Source organism: Centrocercus urophasianus, unplaced genomic scaffold (assembly GCF_019232065.1).
Source record: "Centrocercus urophasianus isolate 14NV4802_14NV808 unplaced genomic scaffold, USGS_Curo_1.0 seq_34, whole genome shotgun sequence".
Taxonomy (NCBI): Eukaryota; Metazoa; Chordata; class Aves; order Galliformes; family Phasianidae; genus Centrocercus; species Centrocercus urophasianus.
Genome location: NW_024884911.1, coordinates 7,901,253 through 7,920,925, shown reverse-complemented (window position 1 = coordinate 7,920,925; position 19,673 = coordinate 7,901,253). Strand labels below are relative to the sequence as shown.

The 19,673-nt window shown below is 40.4% G+C and overlaps 1 protein-coding gene across 1 annotated transcript in view; it reads right to left on the bottom strand.

The window, feature by feature from the left end:
* Positions 1-50: 50 nt before the first annotated feature.
* Positions 51-19,673, bottom strand: part of SCAI (suppressor of cancer cell invasion) — a gene marked incomplete at its 5' end in the record, with an annotated part of 36,323 nt that continues 16,700 nt past the window's right edge. Inside the window, 11 exon segments of the mRNA XM_042831073.1 lie at positions 51-5,546; positions 6,622-6,722; positions 6,915-7,088; positions 8,225-8,297; positions 12,531-12,612; positions 13,048-13,147; positions 15,250-15,328; positions 15,960-16,061; positions 16,817-16,918; positions 17,678-17,830; positions 18,327-18,425. Of these exon segments, the coding sequence (XP_042687007.1) occupies positions 5,397-5,546; positions 6,622-6,722; positions 6,915-7,088; positions 8,225-8,297; positions 12,531-12,612; positions 13,048-13,147; positions 15,250-15,328; positions 15,960-16,061; positions 16,817-16,918; positions 17,678-17,830; positions 18,327-18,425 (1,215 nt within the window).

Here is a 19,673-nt window from a genome sequence, read left to right as displayed (position 1 = left end):
CCCGCCCCGCCCCGCGCGCCCGCGCGCAGTGCAAGAGGCGGCACACCGGGTGATGGCAGCAGCGAGCAGGCCGTGCGTCGTGCGTTTATTGTCATTGCCAGTACAGATCAGCGGTAACGAAGGTGTTCATCGCGGAATGGACCGACACCGATTCTCGCTTCCATCTCAGCTTTCCCCGACAATTCCAGCAGCAATACAAACACACTTCTTTCCTCCCACAGACACCAACAGCGTGGGCAGAGCGCGCTCTGGCATTACATTGCTTTGGCAATTTACAGATCCTTTGCAAAAAAAAGGCTATTTGCTCCAAAACTTTTATTCATATATCTCTATTTTAAGTAAAATATCTGTGTGTTTTTATTTTTTTTTTTTTTTTTACCAAAATACGATTTACAGGCACACGGCTGTCAAATAAGTTTACTCATTATAAAATTACTTTTGGTACCAAAAGGTCTCATTTCTCCGAACGCTCCCAGCCCCGCCCTGCTGCACAGCGGCTCCTGCTCCGCTCCTAACGAAGCCCCGACGGGGGAGCGACGAGCAACGCGTGCCAAAGGAGACCTGCAGCGCCAGGGGCCGACAATAAGAGCGGGCCTTAATGCTCGAGCCAACAGCTGCCGCTGCATCGGGCAAAGCTAGAGGCTCCAGGGCTCCTTTGGGAGCTGCAGTCTGCTCTCAGTGTGAAACCAGGAGCTTCAAGAGCAAATCATCTCTGCGTGCATCACCGTACCGACAGGAATGCAGAGATGCTCTTCGACATTCCAAATGATCCGATTCGGAAATCTCAAACTAAATCTCTTTTGTTTTGGCAGAGGAATGGTTTAGAGTAAAAAACAAAAAACAAAAAACAAAAAACAAAAAAAAAACAGAAGAATAACTTTTAAAAAATTGCCTGATGTATTCCTCCTGTTCTAGTTGCAGACATCTGAATCTTCAAAGCACGTGCAATAGATTTGGTCATAGAAACAGAACTGCTCTAGAAGTCAGAGACACTAGAAAATGTCAGAGAGCCGTCTCAGCAACATGCAACCTCTCCACTTCGCAGACTTCTGCCCCACCCTCCGCACCAACACCCCTCACACAAGCTGACAGTGCTGCTAGGCAAAGTCACCAGGGATGTGAACAGCTTCCAGTCTGCGGAGCTCCCTCAGCCAAAGAACAGCAGCAGCCATCACAGATCAGCCGCTGACACCTAAGCAGCCACTTGGTCCAGAAAGGGCAGGACTAACCGAGGGCTCTGCTACTGCCATCATTAGTGACCTGTAATACGAACACCTACTGAAGAATCTAACATAGACAAAGCTGTTACAAAAGAAGCCTCAAGACAAAACAAAACAAAACAAAAACCAAAAAACAAGTTCAGACGGATTCCAAGCTTTTTAGCTTTTAGGAAGAAGCAGGCTTCAGGCATAGCATGGAGTTACAGTGTAAGGATGAAGGCAGAGCAAGGGGAGGCACTTCACAACAACATGCCTGTGGATGAGCGATGGAGCGATACTTTCATTCCCAGAGGAGCTGCCTGATCACAACTACTCACACTGCACCTTATGAAGATGATTATCTGAAGCCTAATTCCCCGTCTCCATCTATTTCCTGCGATCCTTAAAAGACATCGCTGCACATCTCCCTATGGAATAGTCTTGAGAGCTTTAATAAGTCATAACCTGACAGACACTGTTTGATAAACTATCCAAACAAACCGTCCTGAAACTTCTTGAGAAAGGACTCCAGGGAGCAACTCCAGTTTGCAAAGCTCACAGAGCTGGTGCTCCATTTAGTTGTGAATGAAGAAAATGAGACATCACATCCCAGGAGTAGTTAAAAACACAGCTGTAAAGATTCATAACCTTTTCTTCCCTTCCCACTGTTATTCTGACAAGTCAAAAAGGCAAAAAAAGAAGGCAGCAACACTAACTGTGGCTAAGATGTCTGGAACAGAGGGGGAGGAACAGAGGTGCCTCCTCTGAAAGAAGGATTAATTCAAACGTATTACATGCAGAAGAAATAGGAAGCTAGGCAGAAGCTGTCCAATACACAGACATCCAGTACAGTTCACATTTTCCTCTCATAGTACATAACATACAGCATTTACCCTTGCCTGGTGATGGCAAGTCTTCTCTATTAACATGAGCGAAGGGTTAGCAAGACGAGAGGGAAGGCATTAGGCCTGAGAAGAAAGGGATCTGTTATCTTCTCACTCGGAAATGGTTCAGTCTTCCCCTCGCTTCCAGTGAGGACTGCTAAATACACAAAGTTTTCTTCAGTACCTACAAGCATACACAGAGAAGGTACCTATGACCATAGCACACAGCACACAGTAGCACAACTTCAGAATGACTCAGTAAGTTCAAACAAGACAAGCTTTTACTTGGAGAGAAAATATCAGTTTTCATCTTGAAAGCAGTTGCTTTGGGTCAGAAGGGAGGGGGCTGGCTCAAAATCCAAGACCAGATACTTATCCATCTACAGCGAGAGCAGACAGAAGGTATCAGCCTTTTTCTTTGTAAGGTACACTTTTGCACTCTTTCTAACACAAGTGAAATCTTTATCTTTGAGTACCCTTGTCAGCAGCAGTCCTTCTGAACCAAAGATCAGAAGGTAAGAAGAGAATGAGGGACCTCCAGGAGGAATTTTTGACTTGGACGGTCATTGCTGCTAAGAAATTCAACATCTGAACTAATTTTGAAAGTTTCAAATTCTCCTCCTATATTCTAGCATCTGCAGCTTTTCTGTTCGTTTTGTTTTCTTAAAGACCTTTTCTTAGGGCTGCACAGTGGAGTAGAAACCTGTAAGATCACAAGCAAAGACTCCTTGCTTCAGCCCAGCTCAAATGAAGACTGTGTCTGCCAAGGCTTTCCCATTCAGTTCAACACTTCCCACAGAAGTTCACCAGCTCACGCTAATGGAACCATCACTCCTATCCTCAGAATTCGCATACTGACATCCAGGTACATGGAACCAAAACGAGAACAGCTTCATCAAAGCAAATGCTAAAGCAAAACAAAAGCATTTGATTGGAAGGCAGTGAGCTTGGGAAATCTGAATCCTTCTCTCCTGAAAGCTGAACGCTGCCGGAGGAGGAACAGCAGGCAGGGTAACAGAAAATCCCTCTCTCTCACTTGCTGTTGCATTAAAGGCCTTCTGCTATCTTTAGCTTCCAACGCAGAATCCCATATTTTAATAAATGGAGACCTCCTACCAGAGGTAAAGGCAGATCATTTGCTTCACAGTTCAGAATCTATGAATCTAATCACTGTAACACAGAGAGGAGCACTCATTCCCCCGGCTAACTGAGGCTTCCTGCATCTGAAATCACTTCTGAATTACTTCAAGGACAAACTGCAAGTCCCTTAAAACAGATTATTACAACAGCAGAAGAGCCGTAACTGTTACGACAACCACAAATGATCTGGAATACTTTGGGGAATGCACCCAGAATGGCGTATGTGTGTATATATAAATTTTGTATATAGACATTGTACTGTTTCATACTTTTTAATACATATACAAGTACCTATACATATATACATATTTACAATTTACACCAGCCAGTAGATGTATGCGTATTGTACATATACACACAGACGCCTAGAATACACATGCACACACACAGACACGCACACTTTAAAATAAACTCCATATCCCATGTAACAAAGTCCTGCCAAAGTCCAAAGAACAGCACCAAGTGGTGGGGGCCCAACACAACAGCTTCAAGACTGCTTAGAACAAACACTACTATTTTTTTTTCTTTTTTTTTGACTTTTTTCTTTTTTTTTTTTTCACTTTAGAAATTAAAGAATGGGTGGCATCAGCTGCATCCCAGATAGAGAGGACCATCACAGCAACTTCCCACCTTCACTCGAGCAATTCCTGGTGTGCCACACCATGCTACCCACGAAGAACATGCCACTGAACTGAACGAAGGCTCATCAGTGCTGAACTGCTGCCCTCCACTATTCCAGCTGAGAAGATCACACCTTGTATGACAACACTTGCAAACAGGTCTACTGTGATAACTATGGTAGCCACCAAATTTTGCATTTTTTTCCCCCAACAGAAATGGAGACATGGCTGAGGTTCAACATAAAAGCACTGATCATCCTCATTCTTCCACTGCCTTTCTAGTACACGGAACAGTGAACATCAACTCATTTAATTAAAATATTTTCACTTCCTTCCCCCTGCTCAAACCGTTACTACCAGGAGTTGCAAGAGGTCCTCGAGCTCTGCAAAGAAGGCAGTACAGTCTAAGAGAGTCAGGCAAGCACTTTTCTCCAGAAAGAGCCTTTGCAGAGACTGCTGCACTCCTTAAGATCCCTAGGCTGAGGGATACTACAGGGCTACCAAACACAACCACAACCTCTCCTACTGGCAGGATCCACACTTTAACTCACGAGAGGAGCACTGGCATCTCTCTCTCAGGGCACAGCTCCAGCACAGGTTGGTCTAATAAATGGGGGATAGGAAGGGCTTGTATTCAGCACTCATGGGGCAATCTTTCAACTCCAGTCAGGGAATGGTAACACTGTGGGAGCCACACATTTCATCCACACAAAGAAAGGAAGATAAAACCTGCTGGAAATTAAAGAATATCTGACTAGTGGCTCACAATGAAGAATGCTATCTCCTAGAAAACTGTGGCAGCAACAAAAATGGCAAGATGATCCTTATTACAGTGCGAGAGGGGTGCTAGCTTTCTTAGTTTTTAATTCACTAATTGCTAACCGCGTATCCCATCAGACAGAGGGGAAATTGTGTCCTTGGCCAGCAGTTCAGAGTTTATACATGACATTGCTGTGTCAAATCTGTAGGGAGCATTAACTTTCTTTACAACTTCATTTCAAACTCGTTGTCTCCAAATGCAACTTAATCTTCCACAGTTTTGTCTACTTACTTGCCTAAGACTGAAAAAATATATTGGTTATGAAGGACTTTGTTTTATTGCTGTTGTTGGCTTGCACTGGGTGGTTCCATCTCTATCATTTCAAATCCAGACTCTTTGGGGACAAAATATCATTTTTCTATCAATTTTTTTCCAATTTCTTAAAATTGTATAAAAATAAAGGATTTCCACAAATGTGGGATAAAGGTAACCAATAATACTTCTATGCTTAGGATCAGCTGTTGGAAATGTGGTTGACAGCCACAAGACCAGAAATAAACCTCTAGCAATTCTTTAGTTTAACATTTAAAAGACATGAAAACTTCTTATAAAATTGACCCCCCCATACAGAATGGAACAGCTAACCTAACAGCTGTTTATTATTACTTTTTAAAATAATGGTCCTAAGTTTAAAAATAAAATCAAGTACTTCCTTTTATGATTTTCACATTAGAAAACTGCACCATTCAAAATCTGTGGCCAGGGAAACCCCTTTGCAGTAAGACAGTTTTTCTCAATAGTCGTCAAGAGTGTTTTCCAGGAAAACATTTCTAACATCCAGTATGGAAGCCAGCTCCAAAATGTGCTTTTGGAGGTGAGGGTTCTCCACCGTTTCATCTCTTGGCAGCTGAGGGTAAGATTCTGGATAATTCCGTGTTTCCTGCTAGATGACAGTGAAAACAAAAAGAATCAGACATTTTTTTTTATAGCTTTTCAGAAGAAGACTGCACAAGTCCAATTTCACATAGGAGATAACCCAATCTGTTTAGCCTGCCAGAGAGAGAAAAGTTTCCATCAGAAATGACGCCACTTCCAGTTTTCCATTACCTCAGAGTGGCTCTACAAACCCCCGTTCGTCTAAGACGGTTAAATCATACGTTCATAAAAGCTTTGCCATATAAAACAATGACAAAGATTAAAACAAAAAACAAAAAAAAAACCCCAACCTGACCTATACTTACCTAATAGGCCAGAGTTTATTTCTTGACACTGTAGACATTTCAGCATCTCCACTGGGAGATTTCTCTCATCCTAAAGGGACCAATCCATCCCCACTCACAGATGACCTATTTTTCTCCAGGAAGCCTAGCAGCTAACTTCGGTTTGGAAAGCTACGAGATATCTGTTACATGAGTTACATGAGATGAATACTGTATACTTCCTATGTTTTGACTTTTTTTCTTCTGTAATGTTTAAAAATAGAGTAGGCAGTTGATATGCCAACACACAGAAATATAGAATGGTGCAGATCCAGAAGCAGGATTTCATTGTTGGTACAATATTAACCAGCAGGGAGGGAAAATACCATCTTCCTGCTTAGTTTACTCATTAAAACTTCAAACACCTTTCAAACTCCAATCCATGTTAGAATACATTCCAGCAATGAAGTTCCACTCCTTTCTACTTTCCTCTCATATTCTTGTTCTACACCTTTTTAGCTGTGTAGAAATAATAGTTCTCACTATCAAAAGGAATTTTTTCTACCAGACAAAGCTGTTTAGAGTGACTCAGAACATCTGCTACTGACATAAAATATTAAGAATGAAGCAAGACAAAGGCTTCATGTGTGTGGAGAGGTACAAAGACACAAATCCAATACAAGCTAAAGGCATTAGCACGTGAATATCAGCTCTCTTTCTGAGGTCACAACTATATGTTTAGCCATTAGGCCCTTCCATCCTGCAGTTCTATAAGCACTCAACTGTCATTCTCACAAAGGGACAGATATCTCTGCATACCCGGAAAATTTTGTGCATCCTCATAGTAGCTGAACAGAAGATAAATCTTGTTAGAAGCAAACGAAGAAATTCATCCCCAAAAAACTGAAGAAAGGATTGATCTATAAAAAAAAAAAAAGGCAACAAACAGAATCAATTCAGAAGGGCTTTAAAAATAAGACCTGAGGAAGCCACAAATACTTGCGCACCTCCTCCCTCCTCGTTTGCTACTCTGCCCCTTGGAAAGGCCGAGCAGCAGAAAACAGCATCACCTGAATTGCACCACGTCTCCACCGCAAGCCCGCGGCACGTACCGATGGAGCGGGAGTGGGTCAGCAGCTGCGCGATGTCTCGATTGATTTTCCTAAGATAATCCTGACACTTCTCCCACAGCCCTCTGCGCATGCTTGATAATCCAGAGACAAACAGGAATGCCATTAAAGGATTGTTCAGAAAGAGTGTGAAGAGGCTGCCCCGCTGAGACTGATCTAAAAATCAATAGACAGAGATACATTTGGCTCATAAAGCAGAAAAGCTGTCCTTGCCTCAGAATGAAGCTGCTCACCCACTGCATTCTCCAACAGCAGTTTGTTAGTTTCACGTGCTTTCGTAACCTATCTGCCCAAGGCAGCACATGAGCACAGACCCTAACAGCCCCAGTGCCAGGCTCTGTACTGTACTCCAGTGCACCATACCACACCCTCACAACAACAGCAAGGCGTTCCTGACTGATCAGTGAACATCACACAAGCATCTAATAGTTGATAAAGAATTCAGCTCTATTTTTCAAAGTCCGTTTAAATTGAATTATTACAACACTTACTTTCTACTTAAGTTTCTGCTAAATAGCAGAACTAGTTCTGAAACTAATGAAAAGTGTCTGCTTCTTGCACATTTGCTCATGATGCTTGCCTAACACTTCTCTACATAGCTTAAGCTAGATGCTCATACTTGTCTTTGTGGTGAATAGTAACCTTAATATGGCAAATTCCAATAAGGAAATTTTAAATAGAATCATAGAATCATAGAAAGCTTAAACTTGGAAGGAACCTCTGTAGGCCATCCAGTCCAACTCCCCTGCAATGAACAGGGACACCACAGCTAGATCAGGTTGCCCAGGGCCTTATCCAGCCTCACCTTTCAAGTCTCCAGGGACGAAGCATCCACCACATCACTGGGTGACCTGTTCCAGCGCTTTACCACCCTCACTGTAAAAGATCTTTTCCTTTTACCTAACCTCTTTGAGCTTGAAACCATTTCCCCTTGTTCTATCACCTCAGCCCCTGCTAAAGTCTGTCCCCTTCTTTCCTGTAGGAGAATAGTTATTATTTTATCATAATCACATAGACAGAAAAATGATGTTTCTTCTCCTGATCCTGCTATAGACCCACCTTCTCAGACAATGCAAATCCAAGTTTTCCTAAAGCTACCCTCTAAATCAGAGCCAGATATGAGAGGATTTTGCTTCAGATTTGACATTTAAAAGCTGATACCTTAATGCATTCTGCTGACCTTTGGGTACTAATAAATCTATCTCAAGTGCTAATAATAACAGCAATAATAAAAATACAGTAAGAATCCCAGCACTGTGCTAGAAAACACCATACTATACTTTATACTATACCTTGTAAAGCTTTTGGATATGCTGTTGGAGAAAGCAAGCACACCAATGGTTGTCCAAATAAGTTGGTAAAATTCTGTAACAGATAAGAATTTAGAAGTATTGACTGTTACTCTGCTTGCTTTTGAACATTCGACAGGTTAAGGGTACAAAGAATTCTCAGGACATAGAACACGCTAACTTAACTGCCACACAGTTAAGATTGGTTGTAAAACTGACAAACTGACTGACTTCTAGCTCGCAGCACAGAAGAGATATAATCCATTATATTTTTAAGGCTGCTTAATCCTCTCATTTCACTACAATTGATAGCAGACACTAATTTCATGGAAATACGGCTTTCATTAATAGGCAAAACAAACAAACAAGAATGATATCCTGCAATAGCAGTGAAAGCCAATGGCATTAAGGTCAAAAAAGATGTAGTGTTTCTCCTCAATACCAACAAAATTATCCCATTAAAGTGCTTTCTTTACGCTTTTCTTCCCAGAAGACCTCTGCCTGATGAAACAGAAGAGCCCAATGGAGAAAAATTCTAAAATTTGTTCACTTTAAAACAAGCAGGTCACAACCTTAACATCTGCTGTATGGAAGCCACGTTGTAAAATATCTATTCAACAGACCTTCTACCAGCATTTTAAGGATTGCACAGGTGTTCTGTTGCACACAAATTCCTCCAGAAACCTTAAAAGAAGTCTTTGTCTTGTTTCACTACCATTCACCTGGTAATAATCTTTTTACGTATCTAACAGGCATATTAACTGGCAATAATGATTACCACTAAAGAAACCCGCAATGAACTTCCCCACATTACCTGTCATCTGACTTGTCAGCAACAGCTTTCTTAAAACTGCAGGCTTGCAAATGCAGAGAAAATGTAAATGTTTATGTCTACATTCCTCCTTACGCACCCAGAGCTGAAGCGCAACACACGCTTCTGCAGATTATATTCTTAAAACTGGCAGGATGATGTCAGGCGTAAATCACCACAAGCACTTGCTTGTGCAAAATCATCAAAAAGATAATTTTTTAATTCTTCCTGCTTTCTGCATAATTCACTTGTAACATTCCTTTCCAGGCAGCATATTTCAGTTAAATTAGTTTCACCAAATAATTTCATCCAAGTCTGCTAAAGATAAGAATCCAGTCCAAAGAAAATAAAATACTACACATACCTGACAGAGTGCTCACTAGTCCTAGAAATCTCTTTATTTCAACAAGATCCTGATGGAGATTTATAATGCTAGATATTAAGGTTCAGTCTCTAATGTAGAAACAAAAACTACGATCATGAAGACGCTATCTGCAGCCAGCTCAGCAGTTAGCAATACTGAATGATAAATAAACATTCAAAAATTCAGGAGTCACTTCAGACACCGACAGTTTTGATGAATAGGGGCTGGCAGGTCACACATTCTCAACATGCGTGCTCAGTATTCATGAGCAGATTCACATGTTGAACTCAATCTTCTATCACTCAGTCAGAGGCCAACATAGATTTCACAGAATCACAGAATGGCCCGGGTTGGAAGGGACCTCAAGGATCATGAATCTCCAACCCCCTGCCACAGGCAGGGCCACATCACTTCTTGGCTTCTGGCTAAGACCAAGTGTAATGTCATGTAGATTTCTGACATGTTCCCTCAGTAAAATGAATACTGCTATTAAACATTGCCTATAGCCATAAAGTAAAACCAAGGTCAGTCACACATCTCAAGAAGGGCGTTGTTCCTTGACAGCATCTGTGAACAGTATGGATTCTAAATGTGCCAGGTGGTTAGGTCAATATAACTACTAAGTCCTACAATGGGAAAAACTACCCAGTTTACCCTAAAATAGAACTCTTTGGAAAATGGCTGCTTCTTCTTCTACCAGCTGCTACATCTAAACTGTGGATCCAGGAGAATGAGAGTCTCAAGATTCCAGGCACCTGCCTCAGCTCTCGCCCAGACACAGCTGCTAACCACAGCCCAAGCGAACACCAGGATTCACTTTCCACCACCTCAGCTCCCGAATTCTACAGGGAAGAGTCGTGTTCAAGCACACAGCAAAGGAAAAGGAGCAGGTAACAGCCATGGCTCAGGGGAGGACCACACCGTGCACCACAAACAACAGCAGAACTGCTGACAGCAGGTCTAGATAAGGAAATGCCCTGCCTTTCAGTGCATGGACAACTCTAAAAAGGATAAGCCACACTTTTGGTTCAAAATTGGCTCTTTTTTTTTACTTCAGTATTCAAGCTTCTCAACAGAAGCGCAGCTTTTAAAAACACATTTCACATCTCATAAACATTTCTTACCAAAAGAGAACAACCTGTGATCTCCAAAAGAGGTCATCTCACACGTAAGCTCTACTAAATTGAGGGTTACATCACATCACTGGCAAAGGCCTTGCATTCTTTCTGGCTGGAGCAATACTCTTTAAGACTCTGCATTTGACTGTAATCACACACAACCACAGCTACCTGAAAGTAGTGATTTCAAAATATTATTTCATCTACATATACAGTGGGAACCTTCAAGAACGCAGCCATCTGTATTTCAGTTGAGGTTCAAAATAAATAAATTTTAAAAAGATTCAAATGGACGTGCTTGATCTGCGGTTATCTTCCACTTTCAGTTAAATATACAGGGAAGTAAATACACAATCAAGTAAGCGCTGGTTGTCTGACAAAGTGGGCAGGACGTACTTTCAGCCATCACTATTCAAACCTTCAAGGAAGGTTGTGAGGATGGGAGTGCACACAGGAGATCAGAAGTGGATTTTAGAAGAGGAAGCGCGAGCAGTTGCTGTTACTGCTGGTGTTGCCAGTCGTGACATTTAAATGTCAGGATAGCTGCTGTCTTGTCAGAAAAGATCACAGTGACTGTGTAGAAAAAAAGTCAGTACACTGACCTCAGCTTTTCACAGAATTGCACAGAACCTCTTTGCGCCAGTGCTTAAGTCTACAAAACACCTTGTAACACACCGAGGGAATATCTGAGGACAGCACTGTTAAGATATTCTGCTACATGAAACCAAGCACGTAAACACATGCAGAACAACAGACAGGAATTTACAAGGGCTAGGAAATACTGAGACTGAGAATTCTGTCACTGCCCTTCAGTTGAAAAGAAAACAAAACAACTATATAGGAATCAATGTCAAGAAAGAGCAGAGAAAAATGAATCTCCACCACATTCTCTTCTCAGAGTAAAGCACTCTAATTACATTTCTCTCCCTTTAAATGGAGAAGAGATTTAATAAAAAACAAATTTATGCTGCAAGCTAGCGTGGTGAAGTTCAACACAGCAGAGGTTAAAAAGCCCTCTGAAATGCGCTACAATGCCACGAACAACACTCTACAGAGAGGCCAGATCATTTCTAAGACTGTTAGGTAAGAATTACATGGCTCAATACAGAACAATTCCGAATCACCTAGTCACTAATTTAATAACTCATTAGCCAACACAAGCCTTTAAAACAAACGATGCAGGCTGTGGATACGGAAACAAGAACAAGTTCATCTGGCCACTAGACGTCCCTACTCCGCCTCAGAAACACAGCTGTGAATGTTCACTTTTCTCACTGCAAATAATGGAGCTATAAAAAGCAAGACATAAGGAAGTGGCACTTTCCCCAGATATAGCACATTCATAATATCTAATTCATGACTGAAATAAGTGTCATAATGCTCTCCAGATGCAATAGCCAACTCAGATTGCAAATGCCTGCTTTTTTATTACCCGAACTGCAGATTCCCAAATATGATTTGGCATGGAGTAATTCTATTTTGAGTTGATAGCACCCTAGAAGGAGACTCATTGTCCAAGAATACATCACTCTACAGTAACAGCGGATGCTAACTTGAGTCTTGTTATTTCTTTGGTTGAGATACTTTACAGACACAGACACCCCATGTTTTAAAAGATTGGTCTCAATGCTTTGATTTGTTTCTGGTGGTTAAAGGCAACTGAGTGCTGGATGACTGGAAAAAAAAAAGCAGATTAATTAGTGCCCTCCCCCATGCACACACACACCAAGCTTTGTCTTTGGTATATAACAAAAATAAACCTCCCACCAGAGATCTTGGAAATCTTGAACTTTTATTCCCTCCAGGAGGATTTATTACTTTCCAATGAGCGGCTGTTCATGTGCTTCTCCTTCTTGTTCCTATTCATAGGATCAGATCCTGACTAGCATGCACAACCTCAAAAGAAAAGAAAGACTGAATACAAAGTGTTTAAAAAAATATCCTGTTAAAAGTGTAAGCTAACTAGGGGTTGACACTGTATCCTATCATGTAAATAGCTGTCTCCAAGAGCCTTACCTTATAGGCCACACTGTTCGAAGAATCCACAATGATAAAAAGTGGCTTTCTTGTGAAAGGGTAGAGATCCCCAGGGTGAAGGCTGAAAAGAGAAAGATGCTTCACAGAGCACTAGGATCGCTACGAAGCTGTGACAGGGCACGAGTTTCTCAAACACAGCTGCTCATGTCCAGATAAAAAGTCAGCAGTTCCCTCTTGCCTCAATCTTCAGATTCACCCTGAGAAAGTAACTGCAAAACTAACTGGGTATTCTCTGTAACATGGATTACAGGAATTGTTAGTTCTTTCCTAACAAGAGATGTAGAGATGTTTGTCTTCTTGAGAACTAATCATCCATTAACTTGAAACTTCCCAGTAATAAAGAATTTACCTTAAGTCACAGTAATACTTCCCATGCTTAAATTGTCATTTAGAATTGCACAGTCATTTACAATTGGTGAAGTTCAAGCCAGTCTACATTTATGATGTCCTGCCATGAACTGAATGTGTTTGCAATTGTCACACTCATAAAACTTACCAATGCATCTCCTTGTAAGATTGGTTTCGCTTGTGGATAGCATCTCCATTTATAACATCCCGGTTACTATTTGTCAGAACACCACCGAAATCATATGGACCTACAGAGGGCAAAAAGAAATTTGAAATTAACAGCGGTAACGAAGCTCTGTTAAGAACTTAATGAACACAGGAAAAGGAGGAAGCAACCAAAAATCCCAGAAACGAAGTGAATCTGAGCTACTATAGTTGTAGGGAGAAAATGGAGGAACGTGGAGACTTTACTGGCTACATACTCAATGTAACTCATATTCAGTAGTTTGGTCATCTATCAAAATAGAAGAAAAATGCAACATCATATTTTCTAATTTAGTCATTCACTATTTATCCACAGATATAACACAAAAAAATCCAAATACCAGCTCTCATTACACTAGATAGCAAAAGATTAAAATTCATTACTTATTTTGTGGAGAACAATTAATACCTTCGATAAATGTCTGCATAAGCTAGTATATCCTATAACCAGAATCTCACTAAAAACTAATGTTAAATCAATCAACCCCTTTAGCCTCTCAGAATTGATATAACATCTGCAATAAGTGCACTGCGAAGAGAAGAAAATGTTCAAAGAATGAATTTCAGTATTCCAGAAAGGACAAAACATTTTAAACAGGTCTCCAATCTGCAGCAAAGATTCATTTTTAATACTTCAAATACAGAATTCACAGTTCTTAAATGCTCATAGCTGAACATGTGCTCCTAAGTAACCTAAAGAAAGGTTCTGCTAAGCTCACACAACTGAGCTACCTGCCAGTCTGTTTGAGAGCAAAAGTGAAAGGAATGGCTGAAAACCACCAATTCCTACATTAAAAAAATCAAAAAATCTTGGGATACCAAGAAATATTTCTGCCATTGATATGAGTATGAAGCATCACTAACTTTAGCTCAAGACAGTATTAGGGTTTCCTAATACTGCTATACAGTTGCAGAGTTGGTCGACTCACATTTGGCCACCAACTGCAACCTTTTCAGGATTGGCTACATAGGACACTTTTCCATTTCAAAGGAAACTCTGGGGCTACAAAACTAGGAACAGAACATACATTAATTTAGCACTGTTAGAAATGTCTCACATGTGACCTGTCAAGAACAAATGGCTTACAAGCAACTGACAGTGCAACTTGCACTGCTCTCTCTTTTAATAAGGTGGAACTTTTTTGGGGGTCCATGCAGACTGCATCGCCTTATTAAAAGAATGCAGTTGTAATGAGATTCATTTCATAAAAAATTAAGTCTGATTATGCAGCTTTTCAGAAAACAGAGCTCTAATGGCAAAGTAAATGGTAAAGTACTGAACTGAAATAATACATGCAGTGAAGTGAACATAACACAAGCTGAACAGAACAGATCAGCTAGAACCCACCAACAGTCATAGCAAAAAGTAAAATGTTAAAAACATTAAAAAAAAAATCACTGCCACAATCAAAATTTGACAGGGATTTTTTTTTTAACCTTTAACATTTTGAGAGATCTATAAATCATGCATGGGAACGGACAAGGCATGCATCTCATAAAGGAATGCAAGTCTCAATCAGATGAGGTGTGTACAATATTTAGGATGTTAAAAACACTTTTTTCCTTAAATTATAAAAATATAAGTGGATCTTTTGACTGTGTTTGCTTCAGCCAACTAATTTTCAGCTTTTACATTGCAGCTGCATCCAAATGTTCTGCTCAATTCCAAAGAACAGGAGGATGAGGTGAGGGGAATAGTCAAAAAATCATGAAAAGGCTTGAATTGTCACATTAACAAGTATGCAAATAGAACAGTCCGTGCAGACACTTCAGCCCTTTTAGCACCCATCTCCTGACTGTACGCTCTCACAGTACTAGAGATTTGAAAGAATCACAAAGTGCCAGTTAGCTATTTTATAACGTTTGCACGGATGCATCCTTTGAGCCATGTGGTCTTCAAAATTGGTAAAACTTTTGATACTTCAGACGCATCAAAAACTGGCGATGTCCCAGGTTAATGCACACTAATTTAAACACAGAGAATTATCTACTGCTTGTGCAAAGAAAAGACTTATCTAAGTAAACAGTAGAATAAAATCAACTTGTCTTTTACAAGGAGCTTTGTGACATCTTTCTTGATCACTTGTCCTGGAACACAAAGAGAATTCAAGCCCTGTTCATGACAGGGAGCATTCCTTTATTGTACCTTCACTATCCGAACGACCTGATGGGAACACGCCCGTGGCAGACAGGTAGATCAGCAGCACGCTGTTTGCAGGCAGCTCCTGAAATTCACAGACAGAAGAGTGGCAAGGGGAGAAACGCAAAACACTCAACCATTAGATTAATAAAAGCATTATCATTGAAGAACGTGCTGCTCCCACTCCCAGCTGTCCTTCATGCTTTTCTTCTTAGGAGTACATACCACTCCCCACTACGTACACCCCTTTAAGCAGGTGAGCATACAGACAAAAATGTAAAGCAATGATATCAATACTGCTGTGTTTGTTCGTTTCCATGCAGACCTGTAGGCTGACCTTAGAAGTTCAAACGGCAGTTTAAAAAAAAAATAAGATTTGCTTCCACATAGAACCTGTTACTAAACAACCCAGAACTGAGGCTTTCCAAGATATGGAAACCCCAAGCTTTCAGGATGCATGTGAGCTAACTCCCAAACTATTTACATTCTGACAGGAATTTTTCTTTATGTCTAAATACTCCAGTGTGTGTAACACCTGCCTCTCCCCTGAATTCCCAGCTGAACAACAAAAGCAACACATCCAGGCTCCCACACAGACTTGCAAAATAAGCCTCTTTTCATCCCATCTAAGGACAGTCCATATGACAAAGCAGAAGCTTTTAAATTCTGCAAAAGGCTGAGCAAGTGGGGGACCAAAATTCACTGATTTCACAAACCTTAAATGATGCTGCTAAAAATGTGTACAGCTGGCTAAAAGTTGGTTTATAAAGCAGGTATTTATGAGGGTTTTCTCGCCTGGCTGGTTTCTCTGTTGACTCCTATTGAAAAACAAATAAATTTAAAAAATAACTTTATATTTACAAAGCAGCTTCATTACCCTCTAAATTTCTGCTTATTACAATGTTTATTTTCAACGTATTTCCCACTGAAATGGCTTGCCCGTGCAGCATTTCCTATACAGTAAAGTATGATGTAAAGTACTAGCAGCAGAACTTCACATGATCCCTCACTCTGTTATCTACAACATCCTCTCTAAAGCACAATCCACAATAACAATGGAAAACAAGTTCCCTATCTAAATTAAAAAATTAAAATCTAGCTATTTCTTTTTACCTACAGATAAAGTCGGGTGGGTTTTTTTGCTTTCACAGAAGGGGATATTTAACTTTGATATCAATTAGCAAGATGATGAACTTACGTGGCTCCATGACTGCCAGAGTGAAAGCAAAGCAATGGGTGAGCATACGTGGACAAGGACAGACACTCCTTCAGAAGTACCCAGGCTACACCACTGTAAACCACTTGTGAAATTATGTCCAACTGTTCATTTCTAATAATTTACCCACTATTGACATTTTTTCCCCAAGAAAACAAAACCAAAGGTAATGTGTTTGACACATTACTTGAGTCAAACTCCACAGATTTGAGCTACCCTCCATCAACTTCAGGTAAGAGCTACATCAGCCTTCCTAACTGGCTCTGCACAGTGACAGTACAGATAGTTTCTTTTCTTCTTCCCCTCCCCCAACCTGTTAAAACCTGCTGCTAAGTTTGTCACTGAAACAAAACTCACCTGCATTCCAGGTTTGTTCATCTGCGAAGCTAAATTCATTGGTTCCCTTTCAAGTGCTTGTAGCATTCGGAACATATCAACTGTCAATTCACTGAACTTCACCTGCGAAAGGAGACAAATGGTTTGCTCTGTCAGATACAACTGAAGTAGTCTGTTTTTCTTTGGAATTATCCAAGAGTCTCAACTACATCCCACGCACCACTTTCTGTCAATGTATCTCTGAATCTCAAAAGTCTGTGAATGACTTTGAGCTCATACAGGACGAAGTTTATTTACATATATAATACGTATATTTACATATAATATATATAATATATATACGTATATTTACATATTATATATATATATATACACATATATAATACGTATATATTTACATATATAATACGTATATTACAGTCTATTTACTACAGCTCCACCAGCGCAGTTTACCGCATTCACAAATTAGACTTTTCTGACTTGTTCACAAATCATGTGATGGAATACCCCATGTACTCTGTATTTAGACACTATTTGGAAGACACACAAACTCTAGTTTACATTCAGCTCTGCTGTTTACTGTAAAAAGAGTTCAGAGATAACGAAGTCTGCATAGTTTCACCACCATCATCATCTCAAAAACAAGCCTTTGAAAATCTCGTGAAAGCCCTTTCCTGTTGCAACTGCAGCTGGAACAAAACGTCCCGTTGAGACCCTTCAAGCACGAACACTGCTAAGAACAATCTCTTATATGAAAAATCAATTGTATCTAGCCTCTACTGCAATAATCTAAATATTCTGCTGCGTGATTAAGAGATATTGCTGAGAGGGAGAGAATTTGAGCTGTAACAATACAAGTTAAGACTTCATGATTACTTTTACCTGGTTATTGCAGTTCCCAATAATCAGTGCATCTGCAAGAGCAAGCTGTCCCACTATCATTCCCTGCTCCAGCAATGGAGCTCCAGTTTCAGAAAGCCTGTTGGAGGTGATTACAATGGTGTTGTCGTCATTTAAAACCATTACAGGGTCTGCCTAAAAAGGTAACCAGAACAAATTAGGAATTCAGCAGAGCACACAGGTTTGCATTTAGTGTACATAGAGAAGACAGCGTCTTCTCAGTCACAAACTTTTCAAAAATAATGCAGATTTTAAAAATTAGTTTGCCACGTTTGTATGAAAGCCACTAAGGAAAGGCACTCCAACAATCAAAGTACAACTCAGAGCACAAGAAAAACCTTGAGCAAATAGGAATGGCTTCCACAGCAGCAGAAATAAAAAGGTGACTGTGCGTGTCTCAGCTTCACAATTCTGTCTTCACTACATTGTATGACCAGGTCTGACTTTTTAGGCACTTGAACAGCTGTCACTGCTACACTACTGTAAACACATTTCAATGATTTAATTGGGCAACAACACAGTCCTTCCACATGGCACACCTGCTCAGCACAGAGGTGGTGTCACAGGAACACTTTGGTGAAGAAGCCAGAAAAATTTACCTTAAACTGACAGAAAGAAATGGTATTCTCACCTCAATAAAAGCTGCCACTTCCTGAAGAACCAGGTTCCACTCCACCTGATCTTCAGTATTAAAACGATGAGTGTAGTCTTCAATCTCATCTGAAAGCTCCTAATTTAAGAAGTTCAAATGCTCAGTTACTTCCTAAACTGAAAGCTTAACTGTCACTAACTTCACAATGTGCTTAGCTGTGCTGGCCTTTAAGAATGGAAGAAGAGTCACTTTGCTCAAGAACAGATGCAGCACACTTATGACTAACACGCCAGCCACAACAAGCTCCCTCAGGAGACAAAGTGCCAATGCTGCAGTGGGTTTCAGCAATGCCAAGTTACTTTTCAGCAGGTCTCAGTGTCTGGAATGTCTCAAGTGTAACTATCACATTCACATACAGCCTTGTTGCTTGTTTTCCCTTAACCTATGGACAACAAGGATTCAAATTTAATCTCACAAACAACTTCAAATACATTACGAAAGTGAACTGTGTGGCTTTTTTTAATTGCTGCTACTAATTCAAGTGAGCTTAGACAAAAAGACAGTAATGCAACTACACAAAACTGTCAAAACCAGAAGCTGCTTGCAGCAAGGTTGTCAGAGGGCTTTGGGAGCCATATACTGTTAGGAGAAACACACTGTTCCTTCAGGGCAACTAAAGGGTAGCTCTCAATCTCAGCAGTAACTGCTGGAATATTTCACTTGGCGTTCAAATAATACTATCAAATTATTCAAACATCAAGTGTTTGATCAAATGTCTGATTCACAGAAGATATTCATTGTGTTGGATGTCATATACATTACAAAGACCAGCACTGGTCAGTACAAAGACTTGAGTTTACAATTATTCAATACTTTATTCCCATAGCAATGGCATATGCAGATCCAGCCTCTCCAATTTCATGGTCACATTTATATCCTTTAGCAAGGCTTCATTCTGATGGGTCCTTGGGATGTGCAAAATATATTCAGGATGTATCCTAGACATGGGACAGAGTGATGGCAGTTTGGAAGGGAAGAGAAATAAGCTCAGCATCAAACTTGGAGACATGGGCTTTCACAGCAGTGAAGCGTCACGAAGACTTCCTGGGGGAGACTTCATCAATGTCTTCAATTACAGGAATGAAGAGGTGTTCACAGTCACTGAACGATTCCCACACTTTCAGATCAATAACGTGGATCTTACAGTTTATTTTCAACTACATCTTCTTGAACCAAATGTTCGTGTCATACTGATATCTCTTCACAGTTCTATCCATATTACCATTTCCTTCTGTGGCATCCAAATTCACAATCAAAAGAAATTAAAAAGGAAAAGCTACATAGCAGCACTATCAAATATCATAGATCTAATTAGTGATATTTAAG